This window comes from Equus quagga, chromosome 12 (assembly GCF_021613505.1).
Source record: "Equus quagga isolate Etosha38 chromosome 12, UCLA_HA_Equagga_1.0, whole genome shotgun sequence".
Taxonomy (NCBI): Eukaryota; Metazoa; Chordata; class Mammalia; order Perissodactyla; family Equidae; genus Equus; species Equus quagga.
The window spans coordinates 36,094,253-36,121,380 of NC_060278.1; the positions used below are offsets into that span (position 1 = coordinate 36,094,253).

Genomic DNA, 27,128 nt, shown 5'->3' on the forward strand with positions numbered 1-27,128 from the left:
AGAATGACAGTGAAAAAGACAGTTTTGTTGTCTTTAATAAAAATAATTTTGATCTTGCAGAACCCTTAAAAGAGAACTGCTAGCGTAGAGTGTTGCTGTTGTTTGTTTGTTTTTTTTAAGTAGGAATGATTGATGAATTTTTTCCAAAGCCTTTTACACTTTTTCTCCTTACATCTATTAATAATACATAGATTCTTTGGGGCCGGCCCGTGGCGCAGCGGTTGAGTTCGCACATTCCACTTCTCAGCAGCCCAGGGTTCACTGGTTCGCATCCCAGGTGCAGACATGGCACCGCGTGGCAAGCCATGCTGTGATAGGCGTCCCACGTATAAAATAGAGGAACATGGGCATAGATGTTAGCTCAGGGCCAGCCTTCGTCAACAAAAAGAGGAGGATTGGCAGTAGTTAGCTCAGGGCTAATCTTCCTCAAAAATAAATAAATAAATAAAATAAAGATGATAATAATACATAGGTTCTATTAATGAACTTCCTAATGATGGATAATTCTTGAAATCCCAGAATAAGCCTCACCTGGTCATGATGTGTTGTTTTCTTAATGTTGATATTGGATTTTGTTTGTTTTTATATATTGAGTATCTTGGCACGGATATTCAAATGTGAGATTGCCTAGTACTGGATTTACTTTCGATTTGTGTAACAAAATCTTTGTTGTGAAGGATGGCAATGGTATTAATTTGCGGCATACTTTTCCATGATTCAGAAAGCTTCATGCAGAATTATGCTATTTCTCTAATATATGATGAGAGGTAGGGTAGAGCGACATTCATCGTGAGCTCAATGCCCAAATGATGGATTTCATAAAGCTTGACAGAGGGGAACATTGTGCCTCTCACTCCTATTCCCACTCCTCTCGCCAGGCATCAGCTCCGCACTCAGCGGCGTCTTTCCATTTATGCTTTCCTCTCTGAAATGCTAAGGGCTGGGGGCGAACAGTTGGAAGTGGTGCATCAAGAGAGCAACTTCAGCTAAAAAGACTTGGCTCAAATACCAGCTTACTGCCAAGGTGTGTGATTTTGCTAAATGTCTGAAGTCTCAGGCCTGCCATTTGTTAAATGTGCATAATAACACCCACCTCATAGGTCCATTGAGATAACATATGGAAATCACTTAGGTGACCTGGCACATAGTCACTGCTCAATAATAGGTAAAGTTATTTTAGCAATCGTGCTTTCGAAGGGAGACAAGAATGCAGGGGCAAGGGAGTGCAGAAAGGCTGGCAGAGTGCTTTGACCTGGTACAGTCAAGGAAGACATTTGGGAATCAGAAGAGCCAGGTGTGAAGTCTGAAGCTTGAGTAAATGTATAGTAACTATTGCTCCATAAGAAATTACCCCCAAATTTAGCAGCGTAAAACAACAAACGTTTGTTATTTTACACAGCTTCTGAGGGTGAGGAATCTGGGAGTTGCTTTCCTGGGTGGTTCTGGCTCAAGATCTCTTATGAGATTGCAGTCAAGCTGTTGGCCCGGGATGCAGTCATCCAAAGGGGCTGGAGAATCTACTTCGCCCACATAGCGGTTGGGAGGAGGCTTCAGTTCCTGACCACGTAGACCTCTACATAAGGATGCTCAAGACGTGGCTTCCTCCGTGACACTCCAAGATAAAAGAGGGGCCCAAGGCAGAAACTGCAGTCCTTCACAGCAGAAGGATCTCAAAAGGGTCATACCATCGCTCCTGTCATAGTCTATTGTTCATATAGACTAACTCTGGCACAGTGTGGGACTACACAGGGGTGTGACTACCAGCAGGGGATCATTCAGGACCATGGATGGTGACTACCACAGTAGAAATGGGGCAATGGAAAGAATTTGGAAATTGGGTGGAAAAGAAGAAACTAGGTCAGACTCCAGCATGAATAAAATTTCTGTCATTGCCATGGGAGACCATGCACATGCTGATGGGGCCACCTGACAGCAACCACTCAGCAGGAGGCAGAGACACAGAGCTCAAGGTCAGTGGGGGAGGCCTGACCCTACACACTTCTCCCAACTGTGCTGGTGGTTTCCTTGCCAAAAACCCAGAGCAAGAACATGAAGGACTAATCCCTAAACTAGAGAGTGACTCTCACTACCCATATTAGCATTTAGACAAGTTATTTAAATTTTCTCAACTTTAACGCTCACATTTTTAAAACAGAGCTAATGATCCCTCTCACAATATGGTGCAAAGCAGAATTTTAAAGCTGAAGATGAGAGTGCCTTATAGAAACGATTTTTATTACTGGGAATGAGATGACACGGGTGAGATAGCAGCTGTCCCCTGTAAGAGGACAGAGACCATGTCTCACGTCCTCTGACTCCACAACCCAGTGCCGGGCACACAGTAGATGCTCGATGGATGTATTTTGAATTCATGAGTGAATTAACACCTGCTATCCCCTCCCCTGCACACAGCCCCTTTGGATGACACTAAATACAGTGACTTAGTCTAAAAAGCACACCAGTGTTTCTGTCACAGGGCTCTGATATTTGAACCAACCAGGGCATCAGTGGCCAGCTCCAAGCAACAGCTGTTGCAAAACTCCTTTATTTCTGGCATTGTCCATGCACTCCAGATACTTAGCTGTTCCTGCTGTGCCTCTGTTCAGATGGACATTATTCCACTGCAAGACGCGTGGAACACATGCCACGTGGACTCCTCTCTACACAGCGTGGGAGAACAGCAGTATATGCGGACTACTACTGATGACAATAAGGGCACTGGTTAGAACGTTTATAGCAGTTTCTAGTTAGAAACCTTTTTACAGTCATGAGGCCACTTATTCTTTACAGAGATCTTGTGGGAGGGATGATTGTCCTCAGTTTACAAACAAGAGAGGCAAGCCTGAGGAGTTGAGTTTGGTTGACTATCACGTAGCTAAGATTTCCTTACTTTTGACTGAAAGCCTGGCGTTTGCTCCACAATCCCATGCAGCTCTTATTAAATAGTCCACCACCTTTCTTTGCCAGTTCATAATGCACATCAGGATACGTTACTGCATCAGGGCCGGATTCACACATTCGGGGGCAAAAGACAGTATATGTGCATTGTCACAGCATCTCTGAGAGGCGACTAAACATTACCAGCCATGCTTGGCTGCTGAGAAAGAGTCACAGTGTGGAATGTGCTGTGTAAGTGCAGCAGGTAAAACCTAGAAATCCCCAGGTCAGATTCTGGGCTTGAACCAGCAGACGTAGTAGTCTTCAGATGGGGGGTAGGGGGACCTTTAATTTTGTCCTGCATGTATAATTTGCATGCTTAATTTTATGTGTTCATTTGGAACTTCAACAGTAGCGGAACTTGAATATATTTTCTAGTATCTCCCTTGAAAGGGCTCAGTGGTCTTACTGTTGTACCTTTTGGCATTGTCAGCTTTGTGGTGTCCGGAGAAGCTAATTAGGCTGAAGTCACTAGGAGTGATGCATATTTCTGTCCTTCCCGTCAAATCTGCCCATGCTGGCAGTGCTGCCTTCTCTATCAATGGTCCATCATCTCCTTACTCATCCCTTTAACTGTTTGAGAACATCCAAAATGTGTTCATCCAAATTTAAATCTTTCTTTTGTGTTATGAAAAGAGAATAGCATTTCTGTCTGTTATTCTGATCTGTTACTTTGAATTGAAAAATATTTTGACAACGTGGCTATCGGGAGCCTCTGTGAGGAAAGCTGTTCTTTTTCACTCTCTGGCTGCATCTTTTATCCTCTGTCTGCTCTTTCTATCTTACAAAAGATTTAGAGATACAGTGTCCTGTTGTTATGTAATATCTGATGCTATTTATGTCAGCCACGGGGAGAGTGAGAATAAAAACTGCTTTCTCTATTATTAAGTTGGTGCTTCTATGGCCTATGGGTTGGCAGCTTTTCAAAATGATGCACCCAGATTTCTGCCCTGTTTCTATTAAAATCGTGAGGATGTGGGTAGTGGTTGGGCTGATGCTGAGAGTGAGGCCCCCAGGGCCAACAGCCAGCTCTCAGGGAGGTGGATAGAGGAGAGGGTTGATCTCAGGGTCTGATGGTATCTTGTAGCCACCTCGGGGGACTGGGTGAGCGCCAAGGAGGGAAGGATGGCTTCGCGCTGCGATGTGCTACTGAGAAGCCAGCCTCTTAGACCTTTCCTGCTGCAGCTGAAGTGAAGTTCTACTTGCCAGGAGAAAGGGTCAGTAGATAATCTCTTAAATGCAGGCAGAGAAAGAGAGTAAGTGATGCAAAATGTTGACAATTGAAGAACCTGGAAAAAGAGAGTAGGAGACCTTTGAACCATTCTTGCAATTCTTTCTGTAGGTTTGAAATCGCATCAAAGTAAAAAGTTAAAAATGTGTGGGCGCGCATACACACACACACACACACACAACACACACACAAGTGCACGTAGCCTGAAAGGGGGTGACTGAGCAAATAAAAATGGGCTCAATCTGCCAGTCCTCTGACAGGACCAGCATGAACTCTGATTTCATGGGGAGCAGTTATTATTTGGGCTCTGGGTTTTTTGGGGTTTTTTGAATTATTTGTTTTTCCCCAGATACACAAATCGTATTGAAAAAAAAGAAGAAGGATTTGTTCTCTTATCTGTTCCAAATGAACTTCGTGAGAAAAATAATTAAATTGAAATTAAAACCCATCTAAATTAATAAGAAAAAAAGTAAGTCCCTCAAACCCAGAAAGCACTAGAAAATTTCTTCTTTGCTCTGCTATTATGCTCGCAACATTGTTTTTTTTCCTTTGGTGAGGAAGATTGTCCCTGAGCTAACCTCTGTGCCAGGGTTCCTCTATTTTGTATGCGGGTTGCCCGTCACAGTATGGCTTGATGAGCATGGTGTAGGTTCGCGCCCAGGATCTGAACCCACCAACCCTGCCTGCCAAAATGGAGTAAAGGTACTTCACCAGGCTTAACCATCACCAGGCTGGCCCCAACTCTCAACAATTTTATGTACCTCCTCCCAATCAAAAACTGGATTTGTCCAAACAAATTACATTTCATTATCAGAAACTCCAGCATAGACATCTACAATATACAATATACAAAATACAATATACAATATACAAAATATACAATAGTCATTGCATATTTTCAAGTGACAGCAGTTAGCCCTTTGAGAGGGGAAACTCTGCAACTGCCGTTGAGGACTGACACTCAGGTAGAGTCATCTGGTGCCTGACCTGACGCATCTGAAGAATTCTAAACCGAGCTGAGTTCTGCACCCTTTCCTCCACCTCCCTCGAGTAATTGGTTCCACAAGGGTACTTACTCATTTATTTATTCACTATGGTAACTGACCTTAAGGTGCTAACATTTGCTTATTTTTTGCTTTTCTTCTATTCAGTATAATTCCACTTGTTTGCTTTTAATTAGCAACTTCCTCAAATCCTGATGATCTGAGAGCATGGAAGAGAGAGCCAATCCCTCTTTACCTCAGGTTATACCCCTGGGAGTGAGAGCAGCTGACTTGTGCTTCGTGTTCCCTGCATGTCAGGAATGGTGCTAACCCCTACGCACAGTGCTTCGTCCAACAACGGGTTTGGTACTGTTACTCCCACCTTCACTGTGTGGGAGGAGACACCGAGGCTTAGAAAGGTCCCTTCACTCTTCCAAGAATGTCCTGCCCAGCATCTTAACTATTTTGTAGTCATGATGTTTTGTTCTTTTATATTTGAGTAACATTTTTTAAAGTGGCATAACCCTTTAAATAAGTGACTTATTCAAAGATTCTATACATTTGAAATGTGCCTCAGATGGAGTTATTTCAAGGGAAAGTGTGCTGCCCATTGTGCCATGCATTCGAGCTAAGGTTGAATGACTCTTGTCATACAAGTTGTCAGAAGAAATCATGAATTGCTGCCCGGTTTGACCCGACGCTGATGATGCCTTCTTCCAGGGTGCAAGTCTTTGATATCACGCCTCACTAAAAACTAGGCTCATGGTGGCTGACCTGTAGAGTTTATAAAATGTTTATGAAAATATAATTAGGTAATGGCTGTGGCTGGAAAACAACAAAGCACTCCACAATATAAGAGCTATTATTATTATCTTTATTTTTTATTGCTTTACATCTTGAATGCAGATTTTTTTCATAGGGAGTTAATCTTCAGTTCCATATACAGAGCAATGGAGAACAGTGATACCACAATGAGTCCTTTGGCAATTAAGTTCCTTTATTCTATATCTACAACTCACATTTTGGTTTAATTTAATTTGGGGGTGGTAACATTGGTTTATAAGATTATATAGAGTTCAGGTGCACATCATTATATTTCAGTTTCTGTGTAGACTACATCATGTTCACCACCCAAAGTCTAATTATCCATCACCACACACATGTATCTTTTACCCCTTTTGCCCTCTTCCCTCCCCCCTTGCCCTCTGGTAACCACCAATCTCATCTCGACATCTATATGTTTGTTTGCTGTTGTTGTCATAAGAATACTTAACATGAGATCAAATCTCTAGAGCTTGTTCATCTTCCTTAACTCAAATGTTATGTCCGCTGACTAGCAACTCCCTATTTCCCCTTCCCGCCACCCCGTGGCAACCACCATTCCACTCTTTGATCCTGTGAATTTGACTATTTCAGATACCTCATCAAAGTGGATCATGAAGTATTTGTCTTTCTGTCACTGGCTTATTTCACTTAGCATAATGTCCTCAAGGTTCATCCACATTGTCACATATTGCAAAATTTCCTTCTTTTGTAAGGATGAATAGTATTCCATTGTATCTATGTACCACAATTTTTTTATCCATTCTTTTGTCACTGGACATTTAGGTTTTTTCCACATCTTGACTACTGTGAATGGTGCTGCAGTGAACATGGGAGTGCTAATATCTCTTCAAGATTCTGATTTCAGTTCTTTTAGAGAAATACCCAGAAGTGGGATTGCTGGGTCTTATGCTTGTTCTATTTTCAATCTTTTGAGGAACCTTCATACTGTTTTCCATAATGGCTGCACCATTTTGCATTCCCACCAACAGCGTGCAAGGGTTCCAATCTCTAACAAGGAACTATCTGAAAAGGAAAGTGGGAAAACAATAGCATTTACAACAGCACAAAGAAAAGAATAAAATACTTAGGAATAAACTTAACTAAGAAGATGAAAGACTAGTATATTAAAAATGACAAAATACTGATGAAAGAAATTAAACAAGACGCAAGCAAATGCAAAGACATCCCATGTTCATGTATAGAATGACTTAGGATTGTTAAAACCCATATGTTTTTTGAAAACCCAAAACTGGTTCATGAGATGCGCTGTTGTGTCATATGGCTCCGTTGTTTGATCTTAACTCTGGCGTGCCCATGCACATCCTGGTGGGGAAAATGCACAGGAGCACAGCTTTCATTTGTCCTTGGATGTTTGTAGGTCAAAATGGAGACAGTTTGAAACAAAATTACAAATGCAGGTGGGAGGAGCTTGCTCTGTCCTCATCTTGCCTTCTCTGAAGTTGAGCCTTTGTAAATTCCTGCTTTTTAAGCACTCAACCCCTATAAAATCTAGAAGCAATCTGCTACCAGTCATTTATACTTGTCAACCGATGGACTAATTATATTGCAAGGGGGGAAACATGTGAACTAAACTTTCCTGTACCAGAAATGTCTTTTAAGCCAAACTGAAGAATTAGGTCATGCATTTTCTGTTTAATAAATGCATGATAATATTGATAGCTGATAACCAATTGGCCTGGAGGTTAAGTTATAGGTACCACTATTCTCAAGCAACATACCAAAAAACAGTAAATAACACTCATTTTGTATCTTTAGCATGAGTCGTGTTCAGAAAAAAAAAAAGTTTTCTAAAATGTGTGATTTGTCTCATTCATTCATTTATTCATTCAGTAAACATTCGTTTTGCACCTACTAAGTACCAGGAAATTTCAGTCTCTGGCGACAGATATTAAACAGGACAGGCAAAGTCCCTATATTTGAGGAACTTATCTCCTGGTGGAGAAAGGCAGAGTAAACAAACAAATATGATAGCAAGAACATTCCAGGTGGAGGTAAGTGCTATGATAAAAATGCAAACAAGGCGACATGATTGAGAGGGACTGGGGGCTATCTTAGGCCAAGTAGTCAAGTAAGGCATCGCTGAGACCCGAATGGCAAGGGGCAGCTATACCATTCCTGAGCAAGAGGTGGCAGCTCATACAAAGGAAAGAAGCTGGCACATACAAGGAACAGAAAGAGGCCAGTGGGGTTGGAGTGAGGTGACCAAGGGCCATGAGGTACCACGTAGGGCTGGAAAGGCTGATAGAGGTTGTTTACATCGCACCTTGTAGAAGATGGCAAAGGGTTTGCCTTTTATCCCATGTGTGATAAGAAGTGTACAGAGGTTTGAAGAGGAGAGTGATGTTATGGCTATAGTTTTGAAAGGTCACTCTGTTTGCTGTGCAGAGAATAAATTGGGGATAGAGTGGGGACAGCAAGGCAGGAATGATGAAGATAAATCAGCAGGCAGCTGTGATCGTCCAGGTGGGAGATAATGGCAGTTTGGACCAGACTGGTAGCAGTGAGGATGGAAAGAAGCAGATAAAGTTAGGATGTGTTTTGGAGGTAAAGTTCCCAAGACTTGCTGATGAATCAGAGGTGGGAAGTAAGGGAAAGAGAGGAGTCAGTGAGGACTCCCAGCTCATGGCTTGAATATCTTGGTGGATGGTGATGGCATTTACGGAAAGGAGGACAACTGAGAAAGGGGTAGCTTGATGGTGAGAGAAATTAAGAGTTCTGGTGTGGACATTGTTTACTCTTTTTCCGAAACTGAGCTAAAACTGGTCCTGGGCTCAGAAGGCTTTCCACAAGAGGCTGGGTGTCGAGCGAGCACATCATTATTCACTTTCAGGACTGGAGGGAGGTACTGCTTCAAATGCGGCCCAGTCACTGATTTCCGTTAGCTTTGCTTCCCAGCCCACAGAGCACAGAATGAATTTCCAGCTCCCAATCTTTATGTCATCCCGTCATAGAACTCCAGATAAAGGTTTGATGTCATCTACTCTGATCCACTTAATTAGCTTGTATAATATTTATGACCTGATAAGTTCTCCAAAAGGTATCATGACAACTTGTCTACATTTCATGTGTCACAGTTTTCATACTTCCTACCTCCCATATCCGAAAACATAATTCCATTCAAAACTCAGCCAAGAAATAAACTCCAAAAGTCTTAACCAAATAATCGTTAAAACTCCCACACTCTATATGCTTCGAGGGGTTCATTTGCTAAAATGTAAGACACTGTGTGAAAGTAATTTTTGTGTGGTTTCCTGACTGCTGTCAGAAGCCAAGTAACAAATTGGAGGATAGAGCAGCAAAAAGTGACAACTTATAGTGAGAAGGCAGGGCACTCTAAAAATGGCATAAAATGATATAAAAGCTCAAAAAACATTAAGTAAGAGTGAGGGCCATCTAGCCTCATGGGCATTATAGTCTTAAGAACAGCAAAATGAGTGTTGTTCCCAATAATGGCCTTGAATCAACAGGAAAAATTGCATTGCTTTGTATGTAACTGTGTGAGAATGCGGGGATGTGTGGGAATTATTTTAGCTCTTTTTCCTAGTGGTGAAAATAAAATAAAGTTTTGGCTCTTAGCAATAAATAGGTAATCTGGAAAATAACTTTGTGTGAATCCCTCTTTTCTGACACCACTGGAGAATTAAAATACTTAACTTTTTCTAACTTTTTGTTTAATGCAACAGAGTGTGTCTCTGAAATTCATCTTTTTTTTTTTTTAATTTTAGTTTTCCTTTTTCTCTCCAAAGCCCCCTGGTACATAGTTGTATATTTTTAGTTGTGGGTCCTTCTTGATGTGGCATGTAGGGCGCCACCTCAGAGTGGCCTGATGAGTGGTGCTACCTCCGCACCCAGGATCTGAACCGGCGAAACCCTGGGCCGCCAAAGCAGAGCGCATGAACCCAACCACTCAGCCACAGGGCCGGCCCCGTGAAATTCATCTTTATAGCGGTCTTGCTAAGCTGAGGTGTGTCTTACAGGCAGCCTTTCTCTGTCTGGCTTATAAAGGGCAGTACAATTCTTTTCCATTTGGGAACATATGACAGGAGAATTCCACATCCTCTGTAATTCAAGGCTGTTGAATTCAAGGCTGCAATTTTTGTAATTCAAGGTCAATTCCAATATACGATGATTTTCATGACCTTACTTGTCATTTTCTAGTTGTCCTGTTGTTATCCATTATAACAATTACTGTAAGCTGTTTGAACTTACTGTAAGTTATTTATACTATTAGGAATTTTGTTTGGTTCTCTTCATCCTTTACAGCATATCATTAAATCACCAGTACCAACAACAGTAATATCTACAAAATTGAAAATCGTTTTCATCAATTCAGTAACTGATCCATTCTCCTGCTTTTTTACTCTTAACATTTATTCTGGGGAATCTGCATTGCCATCAGAAACCTAGTCTAGGTTTTATTCCTTCATTCCTACATTTGACAAACAGCTTAAGAATTACAGTCAAAATTTTTAAGGTGTTTCATGGTATTAAACCCATGGACCAGGAATCCCAAAATTCTATGTTGCTGCTCACTCTCCCATGAATGAGACCCAGAGGAACAACAACATAAAGTGAACCAAAATGCCACATCACCAGTGGTCATGATAAGCGCCCCAAATGCCAACCCAGGACTCCCCCGTGCACGGCAAGTTGGAGCACGTGTGTTAAATCTAAGAGGGGATTTTTTCATCCCCTGGTTGAAAATCTTTGCATGTCCTCAAATTGCAACCAGCGTTTTGTAAAGTAAAAAAGGAATCATAGAAAGAGAGGGAGGTCAGTCCCTCGTGTGCACGGCAGGCGGGTGTATTAGAGAAGTGTCCATGCATATCTGCCCCAGGCCTTTGTCTCATCCTCAGGGAGCTCATGTTTTATCCAAGGTAAGTATGACAATGCAGCGTCTACCCAGTGATTTTCTTTTTATTCCAAAGCAACTATAGCTGGAAATATTTTAAGTATTTTAAAGCTGAACATGAAACACGAGCCATGCCAGTGATCACAAAGAGCCTACAGGCACAGTTACTTTTTAACGTCGTCTTGGGAGCTTGTTGAGAACTGTGATGGTCTGTTTGTACTTGTGCCTGCGTGACAACTGCTAGCCTCTAAAAGGGCAATATCATGGAAGGATGTCCAGTCAGTTCCTAGATGTTAAGTGGAAGTGGTCTGACTTCAACCCGAGTAGATTAGGAGAATGTGGTGGGACTCAGGGAGGAAGAATTTATGGAAGTGTAGCAGAGGCTCTGAGAAACGGGAGGCTACTCCACCAGGCTCTCGGCAATTGACCGTCAGATATTAATGTTGCACATTCAGTAAGATGCTCATATTGCCGATGATGATGCAAAAGGGCGAAGACACAAAAGAATGGGCCGGGGATAGATTATTGTATAAGCATTTATGTTGGAAATTTTCTGAGTCATGAATCGTGACAGCCACCGCGTTAAGAGCTGCATTCTGGTTGGAGAATTCAGTACATGCTAAAATTGTATGTAAATACAGTCCAGGAGCCATCTTTGATTCTTCTCTTTGTTTTTGTTTGTTTCTCTCCCAGGCTTTCTCATCTCAGTAAATGACACACCTCCCCCGTTGCCCTAACTAGACGTCATTGTTGACTATTCTCTTTCCCTCCGCATGCTCCTTGACCCAATCCATCAGCAAGTTTGATTGATTCTAGCTTCAAAATGTATCCCCAATGCAACACTTCTCACCACCTCCAATGCTGACATGCAGATTCCATCACCATCATCTCTTGCCTAGATTATTGCAATAACCTACTAACTGATCTCCTTGCTTCCACCTTTGCCCTGACCCCACCGTGATAACTCACTCCTAAGGTACTCATACTCCTGAGTGAGCTTTCTGTTAATAGACTTTATTTTTTAGAGCACTTTTAGGTTCACAGCAAAACTGCTCAGAAAGTACAGGTAGTTCCCATTTACCCCCTGCCTCCAGACACACACAGACTCGCCCACTATCAGCATCACTCACCAGAGTGGTGCCTTTGTTGCAATTGATGAACCTACATTGACACGTCATTGTCACCTTGAGTCCATAGTTTGCATTAGGGTTCACTCTTGGTCGTGTACATTCCACAGGCTTGAACAAATGTATAACAACATCTATCTACAATCATAGTATCATCCTGAATAGTTTCACTGCCCTAAAAATCCTCTGGGCTCCACCTATTCATCTCTCCCTCTCCCCAACCCCTGGCAACCACTGACCTTTTTACTGTCTCCACAGTTTTGCCTTTTCCAGAATGTTGTCTAGTTGGAATCCTACAATGTGTAGACTTTTCAGGTTGGCTTCTTTCACTTAGCAATATGTGTTTAAGGTTCCTCTATGTCTTTTCATGGCTTAATAGCTCATTTCTTTTTAGTACTGAATAATATTCCATTGTCTTGATGTTCCACAGTGTATTTATCCATTTACCTACTGAAGGACATGAAGTTTTGTCAGTTTTAATAAAGCTGCAATAAATATCCACGTGCGGGTTTTTTTGAGGACATAACTTTCAACTCTTCTGGATAAATACTAAGGAGTACAATTGCTGGATCACATGCTAAGAGTATGTTTAGTTTTGTAAGAAATTGCCAAACTGTCTTCCAAAGTGGCTGTACCATTTTGCATTCTTACCAACGATGAATGAGAGTCCTTGTCGCTCCACATGCCCTCTAGCATCTGGTGTTGTCAATGTTCCAGATTTTGGCTATTCTAATAGGTGTGTAGTGGTATTTCATTGTTATTTTAATTTGCATTTCTCTAATGACATATGATGCAGAACATCTTTTCGTATACTCATTTGCCATCTGTAGATCTTCTTCAGTGAGGTGTCTATTCAGATCTTTTACCCATCTTTTCTAATAGGGTTGTTTATTTTCTTATTGTTGAGTTTTAAGAGTTCTTTGTATATTTTCGATAACAGTCCTTATCAGATATGTCATTTGCAAATGTTTTTTCCCAGCCTATAGCTTGTCTTCTTAATCTCTTCACAGTGTCTTTCATAGAACAGAAGTTTTTAATTTTAATGAAGTCCAAGTTATCAATGGTCTCTTTCACAGATTATGCCTTTCGTGTTGTATCGAAAAAGCCATCAGCAAACTCAAAGTCACCTAGATTTTCTCCTATGCTATCTTCCAGGAGTTTTATAGTTTAGCATTTTACGTTTAGGTCTCTGATCCATTTTGAGTTAATTTTTGTGAAGGGCATAGTGAATTTTTAAAATAGAAATCATACCAAGTCACTTCCCTGTTTAAAGCCTTCCAGTGACTTCCACTCATGTTTAGAATTAAACCAAAGTCCTTACCAGGGTCCACCACTTCCACCTAACCTAACCACTTTCCATTTTCTGTGACTCTGAACTGTCACAGGGCGTTTCCCTCCCCTCTGCTACAGTGCCCTCCCTTCTGCCTCCTGACGTTCAGAAGTCGTTCATAGCATCCATTGAAGCAGGATTACATAACCGGCAAGGATCTGGAGCCAGCAAATAAGACTGAGTAGGACTGAATGAGTGAATATTATGGAGAAGGGTGAATGGGAAGAATTCCAGAGTAATTGCCTCAGACAGCTTCCTTAGTTTGCAGCACTTAGTAAGTGCAGGGGTCAGCAGGGCTGAGAGGATCAAGGCTAAATCAATTGGCAAGTGCCCAAGAACGGAAAGGAAAGCTTTAATTGGATCTTTAAAAAAATATATCCTGAGATTGGACACTTTAAAATCTATAGTCACTTCACGCAAGGGCAAGGAATCATTTTAATTGAGGTACAATATATTACAAATTGAATTTTTAAAATTTGTACTGTGTTACAAGAGGACAAGTTTTTTTCAGTAATTTAATTGTATTTGAACCAATAATTACATATATTCAAACCTTTGATTCTTCTAGAATCGTGTCTTTTATAAAATCTTCCAGGAGTATGCATCTCTCTTCCTATCCGCTCTGTGTGCCACCTCATTCCTACATCTCCGTTCGTTCGTCGTCTCGGGGATTGTTGTGCCCGGTTCCACACCAGCCGTGGGGACTGAGTGTAGAGGGAGCTGTTGCCCATGACCGTCTCCTAGTGCCGCTCTCGCCCAAGAGCGCTTGCATTCTCCCAGGTCGTCCTGAGCACAAGCGTGCCTTCTGCTACGACTAATGAAAATGCATTGTGCCATGCAAGGGACTAAATGGCGTTAAATTCTTTTAAATAGCAATAATGAAACCAAGTATTTCAGCTCCAGTTTTGCAACTCATTAAGACACTTAGATGAACACTATGGCAGTGGATATTTCTCAAGCATATGCTTCTTTTGCTCCTTCAGGAATGGATTTCAAGGCGTTAAATTCTACTTTTTAATAAATGGTATTATAGTAATGTTACAACACAGCTTAGTTTTGTTGAACATAGATTCGACTTTGAATCACTAGAAATAACTTATGATTCTTTTCTAGGCCAATGTAAATACCACTTTATTATTCCTTAAATCCACTAATACTTAGTACTTATTATACCTGGAAAACAGCACATATTTGAACGTTTTTACTGAATGCCTACTTGGTAATGGTAACGTTAATTATATCTTATTGGGAAGATATGTTCGGTAGTACAGAAAACCAATTTATGCCTAACATTTCACGTGGATGTGGTGCCAGCTAGTGGTCCATATTATACATGTTTCAAAATACAACTGACTTCTTTAACTAACCAAGGACAAGATGGTCTTATTGAGATCAAAATTGCTTAAAAAAATTTTTTTTAAATATCTGCCGTGTTGGTGAGAGCCAACAGAATGTACATCAGAATGGACGTATGAAATGCTTTGTTGCAGTGTAACGCCCTGTGTCAACTTCTACTCAGCCCTGTGCTCCTACAGGGTGATGATTCACATGTCTGTCATCCTGAGTATATTAGGAGATCATTGAGGTATGGATCATGCCTTTGTTTCTGTATCTCACCATTTATTGCAAGATCTGACAATTAGATGCAGAAATAAATATTTCTTGAATAAATAAAAAATTTGAAAAAGTATTGCTGTATTTCATTCACCACAGTGCCTGATTTCTGAATACAGTTATTTCATGGGTTATCAAAAACTAGGTCACGACTTTAATTATCCAGAAATATAGCAGACAACTTTGGGCATCTAAGCTTTTTTTTTTTTTTTTTTTTGCTAAGGAAGACTTGCCCTGAGCTAACGTCCACTGCCAATCCTCCTCTTTTTGTATGTGAGCCGCCACCACAGCATGGCCACAAACAGACAAGTGCTGTAGGTCTGCACCCAGGAACTGAATCTGGGCCACTGAAGTGGAGCACACTGAACTTAGCCATGAGGCCACCAGGGCTGGCGCAACATCTAACCTTTTTTAATCTTCAAGAATCCACTCTTCGGACCTGCCCGGTGGTGTAGCAGTTAAATTCACATGTTCCACTTCGGCTGCCTGGGGCTTGCTGGTTCGAATTCCAGGTGTGGACATGGCACCGCTCGGCAAGCCATGCTGTGGCAGGTGTCCCACATATAAACTAGAGAAAGATGGGCATGGATGTGAGCTCAGGGCCAGCCTTCCTCAGCAAAAAGAGGAGGATTGGCGGCAGAAGATTAGCTCTGGGCTAATCTTCCTCAAAAAAAAAAAAAAAAGAATTCACCCTTTAAGTTAGCTATCAGAGATCTGCTTAACCATTAGCTGTCCTAAGAGGCTCTTTTAAATGAAAGGAAACTGGAGAGCCACTGAGACGTGCATCCCAGGGCCAGTTTAGTATTTAACCATTTAGCTGTTAGGAACAAACTTTGAACTGGCCGATTTTATTTGCCTGGGATGGGAGCAGAGTTATGGAACATTGTCTTAAGGTTCAGTCTCTAATAATGTTTACTTTTAGGGTCAATACCTTCTTATTAATTTGCTGATTAATAGTGTTAATAATTGGTTTAAGTAGAACTTTAGATGTCTGCTAATGGCTCATTAATGAAGATTAAAAAGTCATACTCTTTTAACTTTGAGGATGAAAATTCTAATTCTCTTTGGGACTGCAATCAGATACATCCCTATGAGAGGGAAAAAACTCCTTCAGCTTTGTGCCTTCAATGGTCGACACAATTTCTGGGCACTCACTGCTGGCATTTGTGTTCTACACATTTGCTCCCAGCGTAAAATCCCTGCACACTGTGGCCTTTGTCCCAAGCTCCCATCCACCTACTAATCTTCTGGGAACCTCTGTGCCCTTTACTACTAGGGCGTGCAACAAGGTCTGGATCCCTGGCCAGTTGCACACTATAATATCAACATTCACTTTCACATGTGAAGCCCGTGCATTTCTTTTCCCATTTCTCTGGAAGTTACTGGAGCATGGTATGTGAAGGCTTTCGTGTGTGAAGAAGAAGAGTGTGATGTATTTTATTACTGGCTATTGCTGAGAGAGTGGCTGTGGCCATTTAGAAAGAGCTTTCAGTGACCCGTGCAATCACAGCACATGCTCAGGTTCTGGGAGCAAAATGCACTGATCCAAAACTTCACACCCAAAGATTCCTCTGTCTCTCTGTTTTTCCATTTCCAGCCTGGATGTGTAAATACCACTGAAGTGGACATTAAGAAGTCCTCCAGAATGAGAAACCCACACAAAACACGGAAGGTAACATTGACGTTTGTTGTGCTGATCTTGGTAACGACTTGCACTTGTTTAGAGGATGTCAGTCATGAAATACTTTCTCCTGTTTCATGGGGTATCTTCTAGTATCTTCCCTGTTCCTCTTTGTCACTTGACTGGAAGAAAATCACGCTCTGCTCTCCTGTCAGTCCCTCTCTCCTGAGGAAATAGTCCCATCCTGATCCTCCAGCACGCCCAGGTCCCAAGGCGCGCAGGTAGCTATGACTGGACCAGTTCTGACAGGAGAGGGGTGAGGATGCTGAGGACTCCTCCTCTCTCCATCAGAGAGAAGAGTCATCAGCAGAGAAAGGCACCTCTTTCAGAGCCCAGAGGATGCGGAACAGTGGTTGGAGATATCTGAGAAAAAGTGATACTGATGAGAGAAAGCCATTTTTAGAGAAAAGTCTAAAGAAAAATGGACAATGTAAAGATGTTTAACTACAGATATTGTATAAGGACCCCCTTTTAACATCAGAATTTTGTGACACAACCATAAGATAGGGGTTTATGTTCAGTGTCTGTTATGTGGGGGAATACATAACCCAAAAAAGCTATACAGAATTCAGTGGCATTTTCAATAATCTTTTGCAAACATTTAGCAGTAGTACCTACATATTTTTTAAAGTAGCACGTACACAAAAAAGGCATTTTTATTCTTTCCATAAAGACGCTTGATATACATAAGAATTCCTGGCCTGTAGCACCCCTCTGAGGACACAGCCCAAGGTCGGCACCACTGGATTAAAACATTGCACAAAGTTCAAGATCTTCTATTCGATGCCTTTTTCCTCATGTAGTGACTGCATTTTCCAGGGTATGTGTCCCTGTAGTAGGCACTAAACATTTTTTTGTAGTCTTATTTTCTGTTATCTTTTTCTTCCAGTCCTGAAAACGTCAGCATGATGTTCAAAGACCCAAATATGGTCTGAGTAACTTTTCTTTCTTTGAAGGCAGTTTACCTTGATGTTAGGGTAAAGAAACCACAGGAGAAGTGCCAGAAACCCCACTCAGATGCAGTGCTCGAAAGCTTCTGTCCCCAGGAACTCTCTGAGAGAAAGAGGCACAGCCAGACCAAAGCAAACCTGTCTCCTGTGACAGATCCTACTCAGTTCCCTTCATCCTCTGCTCGCGCGGCACATCCTGACCGCACCAGGGCCTAGCTTTCTGGAAGAAGATTCAAAAATGCGGTCAGCTGTCCAAAAAGTACATTGTCACCTCTCATACTTTCTGCATTTTGAATAATTACTCTTCGTAATACCTTAATTTGTGTCAAGTTTCCCCAGCAGACACCGACTGAGATATGCTCCGATTCAGAAGAGAAAGTATGAATTATCGAGAGAGAACTTAAAGATGATAGAGTGTCCTTTACACTCCCTTTTTAACACTGTGCTCAGGATTGATATCTTGCCCATGCTTCACGTGGCATTGTTCTCATTAGGAGTTTGACGAGCGTTAGTTGGCAGTGTTGCTCTTCACGTACTGTGAGCCCTCATTTAACGACGGGAACACGTGAGGCATAGAAGGTGAAAGCTGTGGAGAGGTGGCATCACTGAGCTCTGTCTGTCTAGGTTGCTCCCTAATTTCCTGGGAGTCAATAGTGGTGGAAGCACAGGGTCTAACAGCCGAGCTATTTAGCGCTAAGAACAGAACTGCGGGAGTCCTGAAGAACGCGCAGCCATAGCCTGCAGGCCCTTGTTTTCAAGAATTGGAGAACACTGATTTTCTCACCTGTGGATAAATATAGCTTCTCATAGTCAGAAGTGTTAAATTTGCTAGAATCTTCACAGTTAACATTATTTTACATAGAAGGTTATAGGACTCTAAGCCACATCCTGGCTTGTCTTTTAGAATGATTTCCACTGCTACTTTGGCTCATATTTGGTTAGGAACTGGGACGATCCATTCAATCAGCAGATTTAGCAAGTCCCTGCTTCACGCCAGGCATGTCCTGGCCTTCAGGTCTTCAGCAGTAAGTGGGACAAGCGCGAACTGGCTCCCACACTCACGGTCTAATGAGAATGCGCACATTGAACACGCAAACAAGTATCCACACATATAAATAATTACATCATTTTGTTAAGTGTTATATATTAGCCTGCTCCAGCTACCAAAACAAAATACCACAGACTGGGTGGGTTAAGCAGTAGGAATTTATTTTCTCACAGGTCTGGAGACTAGAAGTCCAAGATCCAAGTGCTGGCAAATTCAGTTCCTGGGGGGAGCTCTCTTGCTGGCTTGTAGGCTGCCACCTTCTTGTGTCCTCACAGGGCACAGAGCTTGCTCTGCTGTCACTTCCCGCTCCATAGGATTAGGGTCCCACTCCACGACCTCACTTAACCTTTACTCCCTCTTTCTAGACCCCATCTCCAAGTGCCATCACACTGGAGGTTAGAGCTTCAACACACGAGTTTTGAAGGAACGCGACTCGGTTCATAACATGTTTTTAAGGGACGTTAAGTGGTTTGAGCTTCTAAATTGCCACATCGTGTTTCAGTGAATTCCTTGACGACAAGCGGTAAACTGTTCTGTCATCCTCTGAGTTTCACAGCTCTGTCCCTGTGGGACAGGCAGTCTGTGGGATGGCAAGCCCCAGACAAAAATGGCCAGGTCAGCCGACCACCTCTGGAAACTGCCTTTGCCTTCTGCTGTGAGCTGGGCCGCGCCCGTTGCTCCTTCTCTTAGCTGTGTGATCCCCTTCTGTCTTACACTGATGCTGGTAAGGGGGCAGAGCCCCTGGCCCCTGCTTCATCTTTGAAAACAGATACTGCCCTTAGCTAGAGAGCTGATGTTCATCTCTTTAGGATTCAGCAGTAATGATATTTCTTGTGATATTACATCATAACAAGAACAAAGGACCACTAAACCCCTAACCCAATAAACAAGCATATATACCTGAAGAATATCGGGCATTGGAATGTTATATTTAATTGTTGAATTTCAAACATGTCTACCAAATATGTGAAGAGAAGGCTTAGAAGTCTATCTGATTTGAAATATTTTTAAGAATTTTGGATGAGTCAATTTTTAAATCTTTTAAAATCTGTCTTTGCTAAAGTACAAAAAAAAATAAGCAATCTCTATTGCCTCCAGTCCCTATGAAGGATGATAATGTAACAGAGCCAGAAAGAAATCGGCCTAATCTTGGCAAAAAGTAAGGGACACTGAGTGCCTTACTTTCTTCAGTCTGTTTCCAAAATGTTAACCATAATGGGTCAGGCCGCGTACTATCCAGGGTTCTGTAGAGAAACAGAGCCAACAGGATGGAGAGAGAGAGAGATTTATTCTAAGGAATTGGCTCCCATGATTGCAGAGGCTTGGCAAGACCAAAATCTGATGGGGAAGGCCAGCAGGCTGGAGCCCCAGGGATTAACTGCCATCTGCTGACAGAATTCCCCCTTGCTTGGAGGAAGTCTGTCTTTTTGCTCCATTCAGACTGATTGGATGAGGCCCACCCACATTATGGAGAGCAATCTGCTTTACTCAAAGTCCACTGATTTACATGTTAATCTCATCAAAAACATCCTCATAGAAGCACCCAGAATAATGTTTCATCAAATATCTGAGCACTGTGGCCCAACCAAGTCAACACATAGAATTAACGATCTCAGGTTGGACCCCTCTACGTGAGAACAGTGGGGGGATCCTAACACAACGCAGACCTGAGGAATCTGACAAACACATATGTGCAAATGCAACTGAACTCCTTTTTTGCACTGCTTCCTGTCACCTCAGAAAAACAGTTGGCAAATTCATGATTAGATGGCTATTTTTCCTGGTAGTAATGCAGTGGCTATAGCTGTTTATACATAAAAAGATTGGCATTTCCATAGGCAAAATGTGTAAATTTAAGTTTTAATTGTGTTACATGACAGGGTGAACTACTCATATGCTAGAGTAACATGAGTGTTTGAACTAAGAAGTACAGTAGAGTCGCAGGCAACAGAAACTCTGCTCGAACCAGATTGAATAAACAGGAGAATATCGTGAAACCTTGGAAATAGGCAGGGGCAGAGCTGGCCCTGGGTCTGACTACAGCCAGGGGCTTGAACACCGTCGCAGCTCTGTCAGTCCCCCGCCAGTCTCTGTGGTCTCTCTCTGTACTGGCACCTCCATGTGGCACCAGACACGGTCACAATCTATTCTCTGGTTGAGCTGAGCGATCCAGAGGAAAGAGAAATATTCCCCACCATCACCAGTCTGAAAAATTCCAGAGATAGAAAGTTTCCATTTTAAAGCCCCCTCCCCCTGCCAAAACAAAATATGAGAGAATTTTCCTTAGATCACTTCTAAAATATGAAGGAAAATCACACGGTAACAGATTTATGTAGAAAGTCAAGTCCGTTTTATTTAATGAGTAGCCTGTCCAGTATTTGTTTGGATGATACTGTGTATGAAAAGTGCTGATCTAGGCACCATGGGGAATAAAAGAATGCATTAATCAAGTCACAGCATCTTGATTTAGTAATTAGTTTTGTTATTAAAATTCAAAATGGATCCAAATTAGTTAACTTGATTTTTTCCCCAGCTGCAAATCTTAAGACATTCAGATAATTCCATTCCTCTTCTTCTCTCGTCCTCCCTGTTGCCAGCTCTATTCCACCCACCTTGTGCCAATATTTTAATACATTTCCTTTTTCTAAAGACTGCAAAGCTTTTTACATTGCAAATCATCCTCATAACTTGTAGGCCAAAATTGGTTCGATTTCCTTACCTGCTTTGTCCATAAAAGGAGCTCTGGACAAAAAATTGCATTATTCATGGCTATTTTCACTCTAGCCAAGAATCAAAGTTAAAAGCTATCAGCGGTCCTCAGGAAATGCACAGCTCCTGACCGGTGGAAGAGAGAACTCCCGATGTTTATTTGTGTGTAAGACAAAAAATGGGAACTCCACAGCCCCCTCAGAGCCCAGAGCCAGGCTGCTGGAGGCCACCTGACACGATGCCCCCAGGAATTTGGGACTTACATGGCACTTCCTGAAGCCCATGTGAATGCACGAATGTTCAATCTAGCAATCTAGAGATAGACGATAACTTACGGATCATCTTACCTCTATGACACCATAATCCATGGTATTTTTCTAGCAATCTTGTTAATTCTTTTTAATCTTAACCAAAATACTTACTGTTAAAACTGTCATCTATCTTGTCTTATAAGCATTTATTACATGAACTATAAATTCTTATTAAAGAACTTTAAGTACTTAAAGAAAAGTAAGTGTAAATGGAAAGTTCAAGCTTTAGAGTCTTTTTATTTTCTTTATCAAAAATTAGTACGATACAACTGAAAAAATAGCAGACATTGAAAAGTACAGTTTGGGCATAATTGGTCATATTTCACTTGCCTAATTTTTGAAAAGCAACCTCCACTGGTATGTCACAGCTCAGAAGGTTATTTCATTTAATGAAGTTCAAATGTTAGGAGTAGGAGTCCATGTAGGACATTTCTGTTCCTTCAGTGGAAATTGTCTCCTTAATTTATATACTCCAGGCCCTCTGCTCTTGCTATTTTTTTCTTTCCTAATATTTATGACAGTTTTAATCACATATTTATTTGTGTGGTTGTTTGTGTAATGTGTTTCCCTTCCACTAGGTTGCGAGTTCCAATGGAGGGGGAGCATGTCTGTCGTTGTTTACTACTGTATCCCTAATTCTTAACGCTATATCCAGCATATCGTAGGTGTTCAATACATGTTGAATCTGTGAAAGATAGAAAAGAGAAAGTTCAAGCCCCTCAGTTTAGTCCTGTTAATAATTAACGCATAGCGTATGTGCCACTCCTGGGTCAGATGGAAGCCCAGTGACGGGAACTGAGTTCCAAGAGGTTGGAGCTGGGGCAAGTGAGGGGAGATTGAAGGACCTACCAAAGACAGTCTGAATTGGATGGTTCAGATAGGTTAAACCCAAGTCAAAATCTGTTAAGGAAAGGCTAAGAATCAATTAATGGGGAGACACAAGGGGGGAAAACCGAGTCCAAAGAGCCCAGGCGTAGAGCCAAGAGGTTGACATTAAGCAGAGATAGGGCCCAAGTGAAAATAGGTCAGGAACAAAACACGTTTGAATTTAGAGATACTGGTAAGGTTGGTGATAGGCCTGAAACTTGGCTCCGTTAAGCATCAGGACCTCCCCTCTTCTGATTTCAAGAGTTTCTTTCCAAACCTACCTGGTAACTTTAATTTTGTGAGCTCACGCACTTCTGTTACATCCTCATCCTTCATCCTCATGTCCAAAGAAAAAGTGCTCAATAGCACATGTTAAAATCTTTATTTTAAAGTAATAATACTTTGATATTAAAGAGAAAGCAATTTGGCCTCTCCTCTGAGTTGACATGTTGGATGTCTCAGCCTCAGTTGGGGATGGGTTTTTTGTCTCATTAAGTTCCAAGATCTTTATTTATACTTACTAAGCAATGAGCCTTCTCAAAAAGAGTGTTCCTAAATAGTAGGTTTGATCTTTTGACAAAATAGTAAAGAAACAATGGGGCATCAAGAATTCCAAAGATACGTGAAATCTTTGGGCTCGCTGATGTTTGCAAATGGCACCAACAGCAAGGCTGGTATTGTGCAGTAAACAGACCACGCTGAGATGGGAAAGTAGGAGCACTCTGAGGTGTCCTTGGTCACACCATCGGAGACCAAACAGCAATGGAATTCTTAACCTAGTCTCTCTCCTCAGTACTCCGTTCCTTTCCTATGTAAGGATCAGGTTACTTTTATCTTCTTTCAGTTTATTAAGTTTTTATTGTATTCTGTATCTACCTCTTTTTATTCTGAAATCAATACTCATTAAGTGTTGATTTAAGTGATGTCATTAAGTGATGACAACTGGTGTTGTCATTCCCCAGCTTCATACGGTCAGCCCATCCCCAGATTTTATTATCACACTTACAGTGTTCTCTCCGTATAATCAATGATTCTGTCAACATTAATAATCTAACCACATATTTTTTTCAAAGAGCAGTGCTTCTATTTTACATTCATACAATATTTATGATAGCAGTGCCTTTTGAATTTTGATAAGAAGCTTAATCAAATATGCTGCAAAGCTTTGAGCTACCTTTCTGACCATATAACACAAAATTACCTTTTAGGAAGTCTGTGACTGCATATGATGTTCATTGTAACATATTTCTTTTTTATTTTTCTGTAGTCTGTCTATGGTTTACAAAATGATATTAGAAGTCACAGTCCTACCCACACACCCACGCCAGAAACTAAAGCTCCCACAGAAGATGAGTTACAACAACAGGTGGGTCAACCTATAAAATGAACAATTAGTGGTTCGCAGAGAAGCAGCAATGAAGACCAGATGGCGAATGTTGATAGCAGGTATTTTTAAAAATTATTTGTATGGTTGGCTTTCTCATATAGGAGATTTACAATTAAAAGGTAATGTAATTGTCTAATGTTAAGATATGTAGTCACTTGAAAATGTATCAATATATGGAGATGGTTTTCAAAACTCTTCATTCTTTAATTCCTCCAATCCTTTTCCTCCTAACCAATTTTTAAAAGTCACATACACTGATTTATTAATGCCTCCATTATCAAGAGTTATTTTGTACACCAGAACTCTGTCTTAAAAAATGAAAAGACAAGAGCTCAGTGACATTGAGTCACACGTTTTCCATACCCAACAATCTGACATGATCTTTACAAAAGAGTTCTTATCCTTGTTTCTATAGTACAGTCATGTGCCATATAATGACGTTTCTGTTAATGATGGACCGCATGGACGACGGTGGTGCCATAAGATTAGTAGCATATAGCCTAGGTGTGTCGTAGGCTATACTGTCTAGGTTTGTGTAAGTACTGCAGGGGAGGAAGAAATTTTCCACCACCCTTCTAGGTTCTTCCGGCTGGTCCAAGAATTAAAGTGACATGAGACATTAACAAGACAAAAATAAACAAAAGTTCAATAACATGTATACGTGGGAGAAATCCAGGAATACCACATAACTCACCAAAATGGCCAAAGCCTTCACCTTAAATATCATCTTCAGCTAAAGATGAAAGATATTTGGGGTAGGGAGGGTCAAGGACTTCAAAGGGAAGGAAGGCAATTCACAGGGAAGTGAAAAGGTGCAAACGTTTGGAAAACAAGTGTTTGGCCACAGAAACAGAAGAACACAGAGGGGAGCCCAACCCGCAGGCTATTCTAGGTTCCTCCCTGTCCACCACCTAGTTCATGTTATGCTAATGCGACAGCTCACTTTCTCAGACAGGTTTTTTTAACTGAATTCTTTTAGGCAATTAAGGAGCAGGTAACAAGAAAAACTTTCTGGGTCTTTGGTTTCTTAAAAATAATCAGCCTAAAATAATCCTCACGTTAAAGAGACACATTCTGGGGTGGCACATTTTGTTCCCCTTCGGTACACTCTGTGATGTTCTCACAAGGGCAAAATCACCGAACGATGTATTTCTCAGAACATATCCCCATCATTAAGCAAGGTATGACTGCACTGATCTCTGGAAGTCTCTCGAAGTTTGCCGTTATCAATACTGGTATACAGTCATGGTATATATTGCTTCTTTTTTCTCCAATTGATCAATATCACTTCTTTTTTTCACCAATTGAACAGTAGTTTTGTCTTCAAGTAATATTTCAAAGCAAACACTAGTCTCATATCAAATAATAGTTAAATCTCTTGGTTGGTTCAGTCATGAGTCTTTTCCCATTCTTTTCCCCTAATATTTTATAGGAAAATAGTTTATCAATAGTGTAATACATACTTTTCTAGTATACTTATAATCACCACGAAGGAAAAGCAGTTAGAGAGTTTTAAATTAAAGTTTTCCGTTTGTGATTATGTTCATGTGAGTATTTGTCCTGAAATGTTGATAAAATTATTCTCAAAACATATAGCATTGATGCCTTGTTGGGATATTATTAGGAAGCAGGGTTTATTTTGAAATTATGGTAACAAATAGTGAATAAATTTATTTTCTGAATTCAACACTTGAGAGGTAAATGTGATTCTGATTTGGTTATTCACCATGAATAAATGTTTAAAATCTCTATAATACTTTAAAGTTACATTTTATTAAACCACACAGAATGTTCGAGTTCATTGCTGTTCTAAAGTGATATTCCTTATGTTTACATTCAAACAGATTTTAATTTTTTGTTGACTCTTTCAGATCCCTCTGGTTTGATTTTTTTATAGATTTTGAAATTTTTGAATTCTACTGACTTACAACATATTCTTGTTTAGAATTGCCCAGTCTATCAGAATTTAGAGTAGAAAACTGTGAGAAGGTCATTGTGTATGTAACTTCTTCTTTACCTCTCTTTTCAGATAAAATATTGGCAAATACAGTTAGATAGACATCGGTTAAAAATGTCAAAAGTTGCTGATAGGTAAGTATTTCAAGATTTCTATATAAATGAAAAATATTTTATGACAAATGTGTTAAAAATGGTAAGAGACCTGTTGGGAGGGGAGCTAAGATAAATAATTGGAACCTCATAAGAAATATTTTGTTTTTGTTTTCTGTACATAGAAAAGTTTCAAAGACCTCTTGTGTTGTAGCTTAAATGACACAATGATCATTATTGTCTTAAATCTCTAGTGGTCCAATCCTTGTGCCACCAGAATCAGATACAGAAGACCATTCTGAGGAGTTGAATCTTTTCACTCCTGCTGGGAGAAATGAAACTTTTAGCTTACCAGATTCCCTTTTGGCAACTTAGAGCCTCTGCAAATTCATCTTAACATTCACATTACTCAGCTACTGCATGACTTCAGAATTTGAATTAAACTGAGATTTTACATATTTTCCTTTTCTTCATTTAAATCTGTTCTTAATGGCATTCTTGTTCTTCACTTTGGGGCATTGCCAAATCCTAACTCTCAACTTCTTTCCTCTCCTCTCTCTCTTTTTTTAAAAAATATATATTTTTGTCAGGGCTGGTCCAGTGGTGTAGTGGTTAAGCTTGTGAGCTCCGCTTCAGTCACCCGGGGTTCATGGGTTCACATCCTGGGCATGGATCTACACACCGTTCATCAAGCCATGCTGTGGCAGCATCCCACATACAAAATAGAGGAAGACTGACACAGATTTTAGCTCAGGGACAATCTTCCTAACAACAACAACAAAAACCTTTGTCAGTGATTCCTCTTTTCTCTTATTTCTGTAAATACTTTTGATAAAAGTTCCCTTTTAATCTATTCTCCAAGTTGGCTTAAATCAGTTCAGCTGTGGGTGGACTGGTTGACCAAGGATTGGAACTGACCCTTAGCACTGCCCTTCACACACTGACCTCTTATATTTTGCTTCATTTTAACGGAGGGATATTGACTCATATAGCTTAGGCATGGAGAGAGATGGAATCCTCAGCCACATCTGTCTGCCAAGAAACACAATAAGCTGATGCATGTAAGTTATTGAAACTTGCAAGCTGCCATTGGATTTCATTCTATAAACAAGAAAGCATTCTTTGGCCAGACCTTTTTAGATTCTGTCCCCTACCTTGGACTGGGTATAACGTCAGCCAGAAAACTAAGGAAGATGAAAATGTTTT

General features: G+C 40.9%; 1 protein-coding gene across 1 annotated transcript in view; it reads left to right on the forward strand.

Annotated features, from left to right (window-relative positions):
- Positions 1-27,128, forward strand: part of RGS7 (regulator of G protein signaling 7) — a 498,621-nt gene that overhangs the window by 441,631 nt on the left and 29,862 nt on the right. Inside the window, exons 10-12 of the mRNA XM_046679301.1 lie at positions 16,518-16,592; positions 23,754-23,852; positions 25,903-25,964. Of these exons, the coding sequence (XP_046535257.1) occupies positions 16,518-16,592; positions 23,754-23,852; positions 25,903-25,964 (236 nt within the window). The remainder of the gene's footprint in view (positions 1-16,517; positions 16,593-23,753; positions 23,853-25,902; positions 25,965-27,128) is intronic.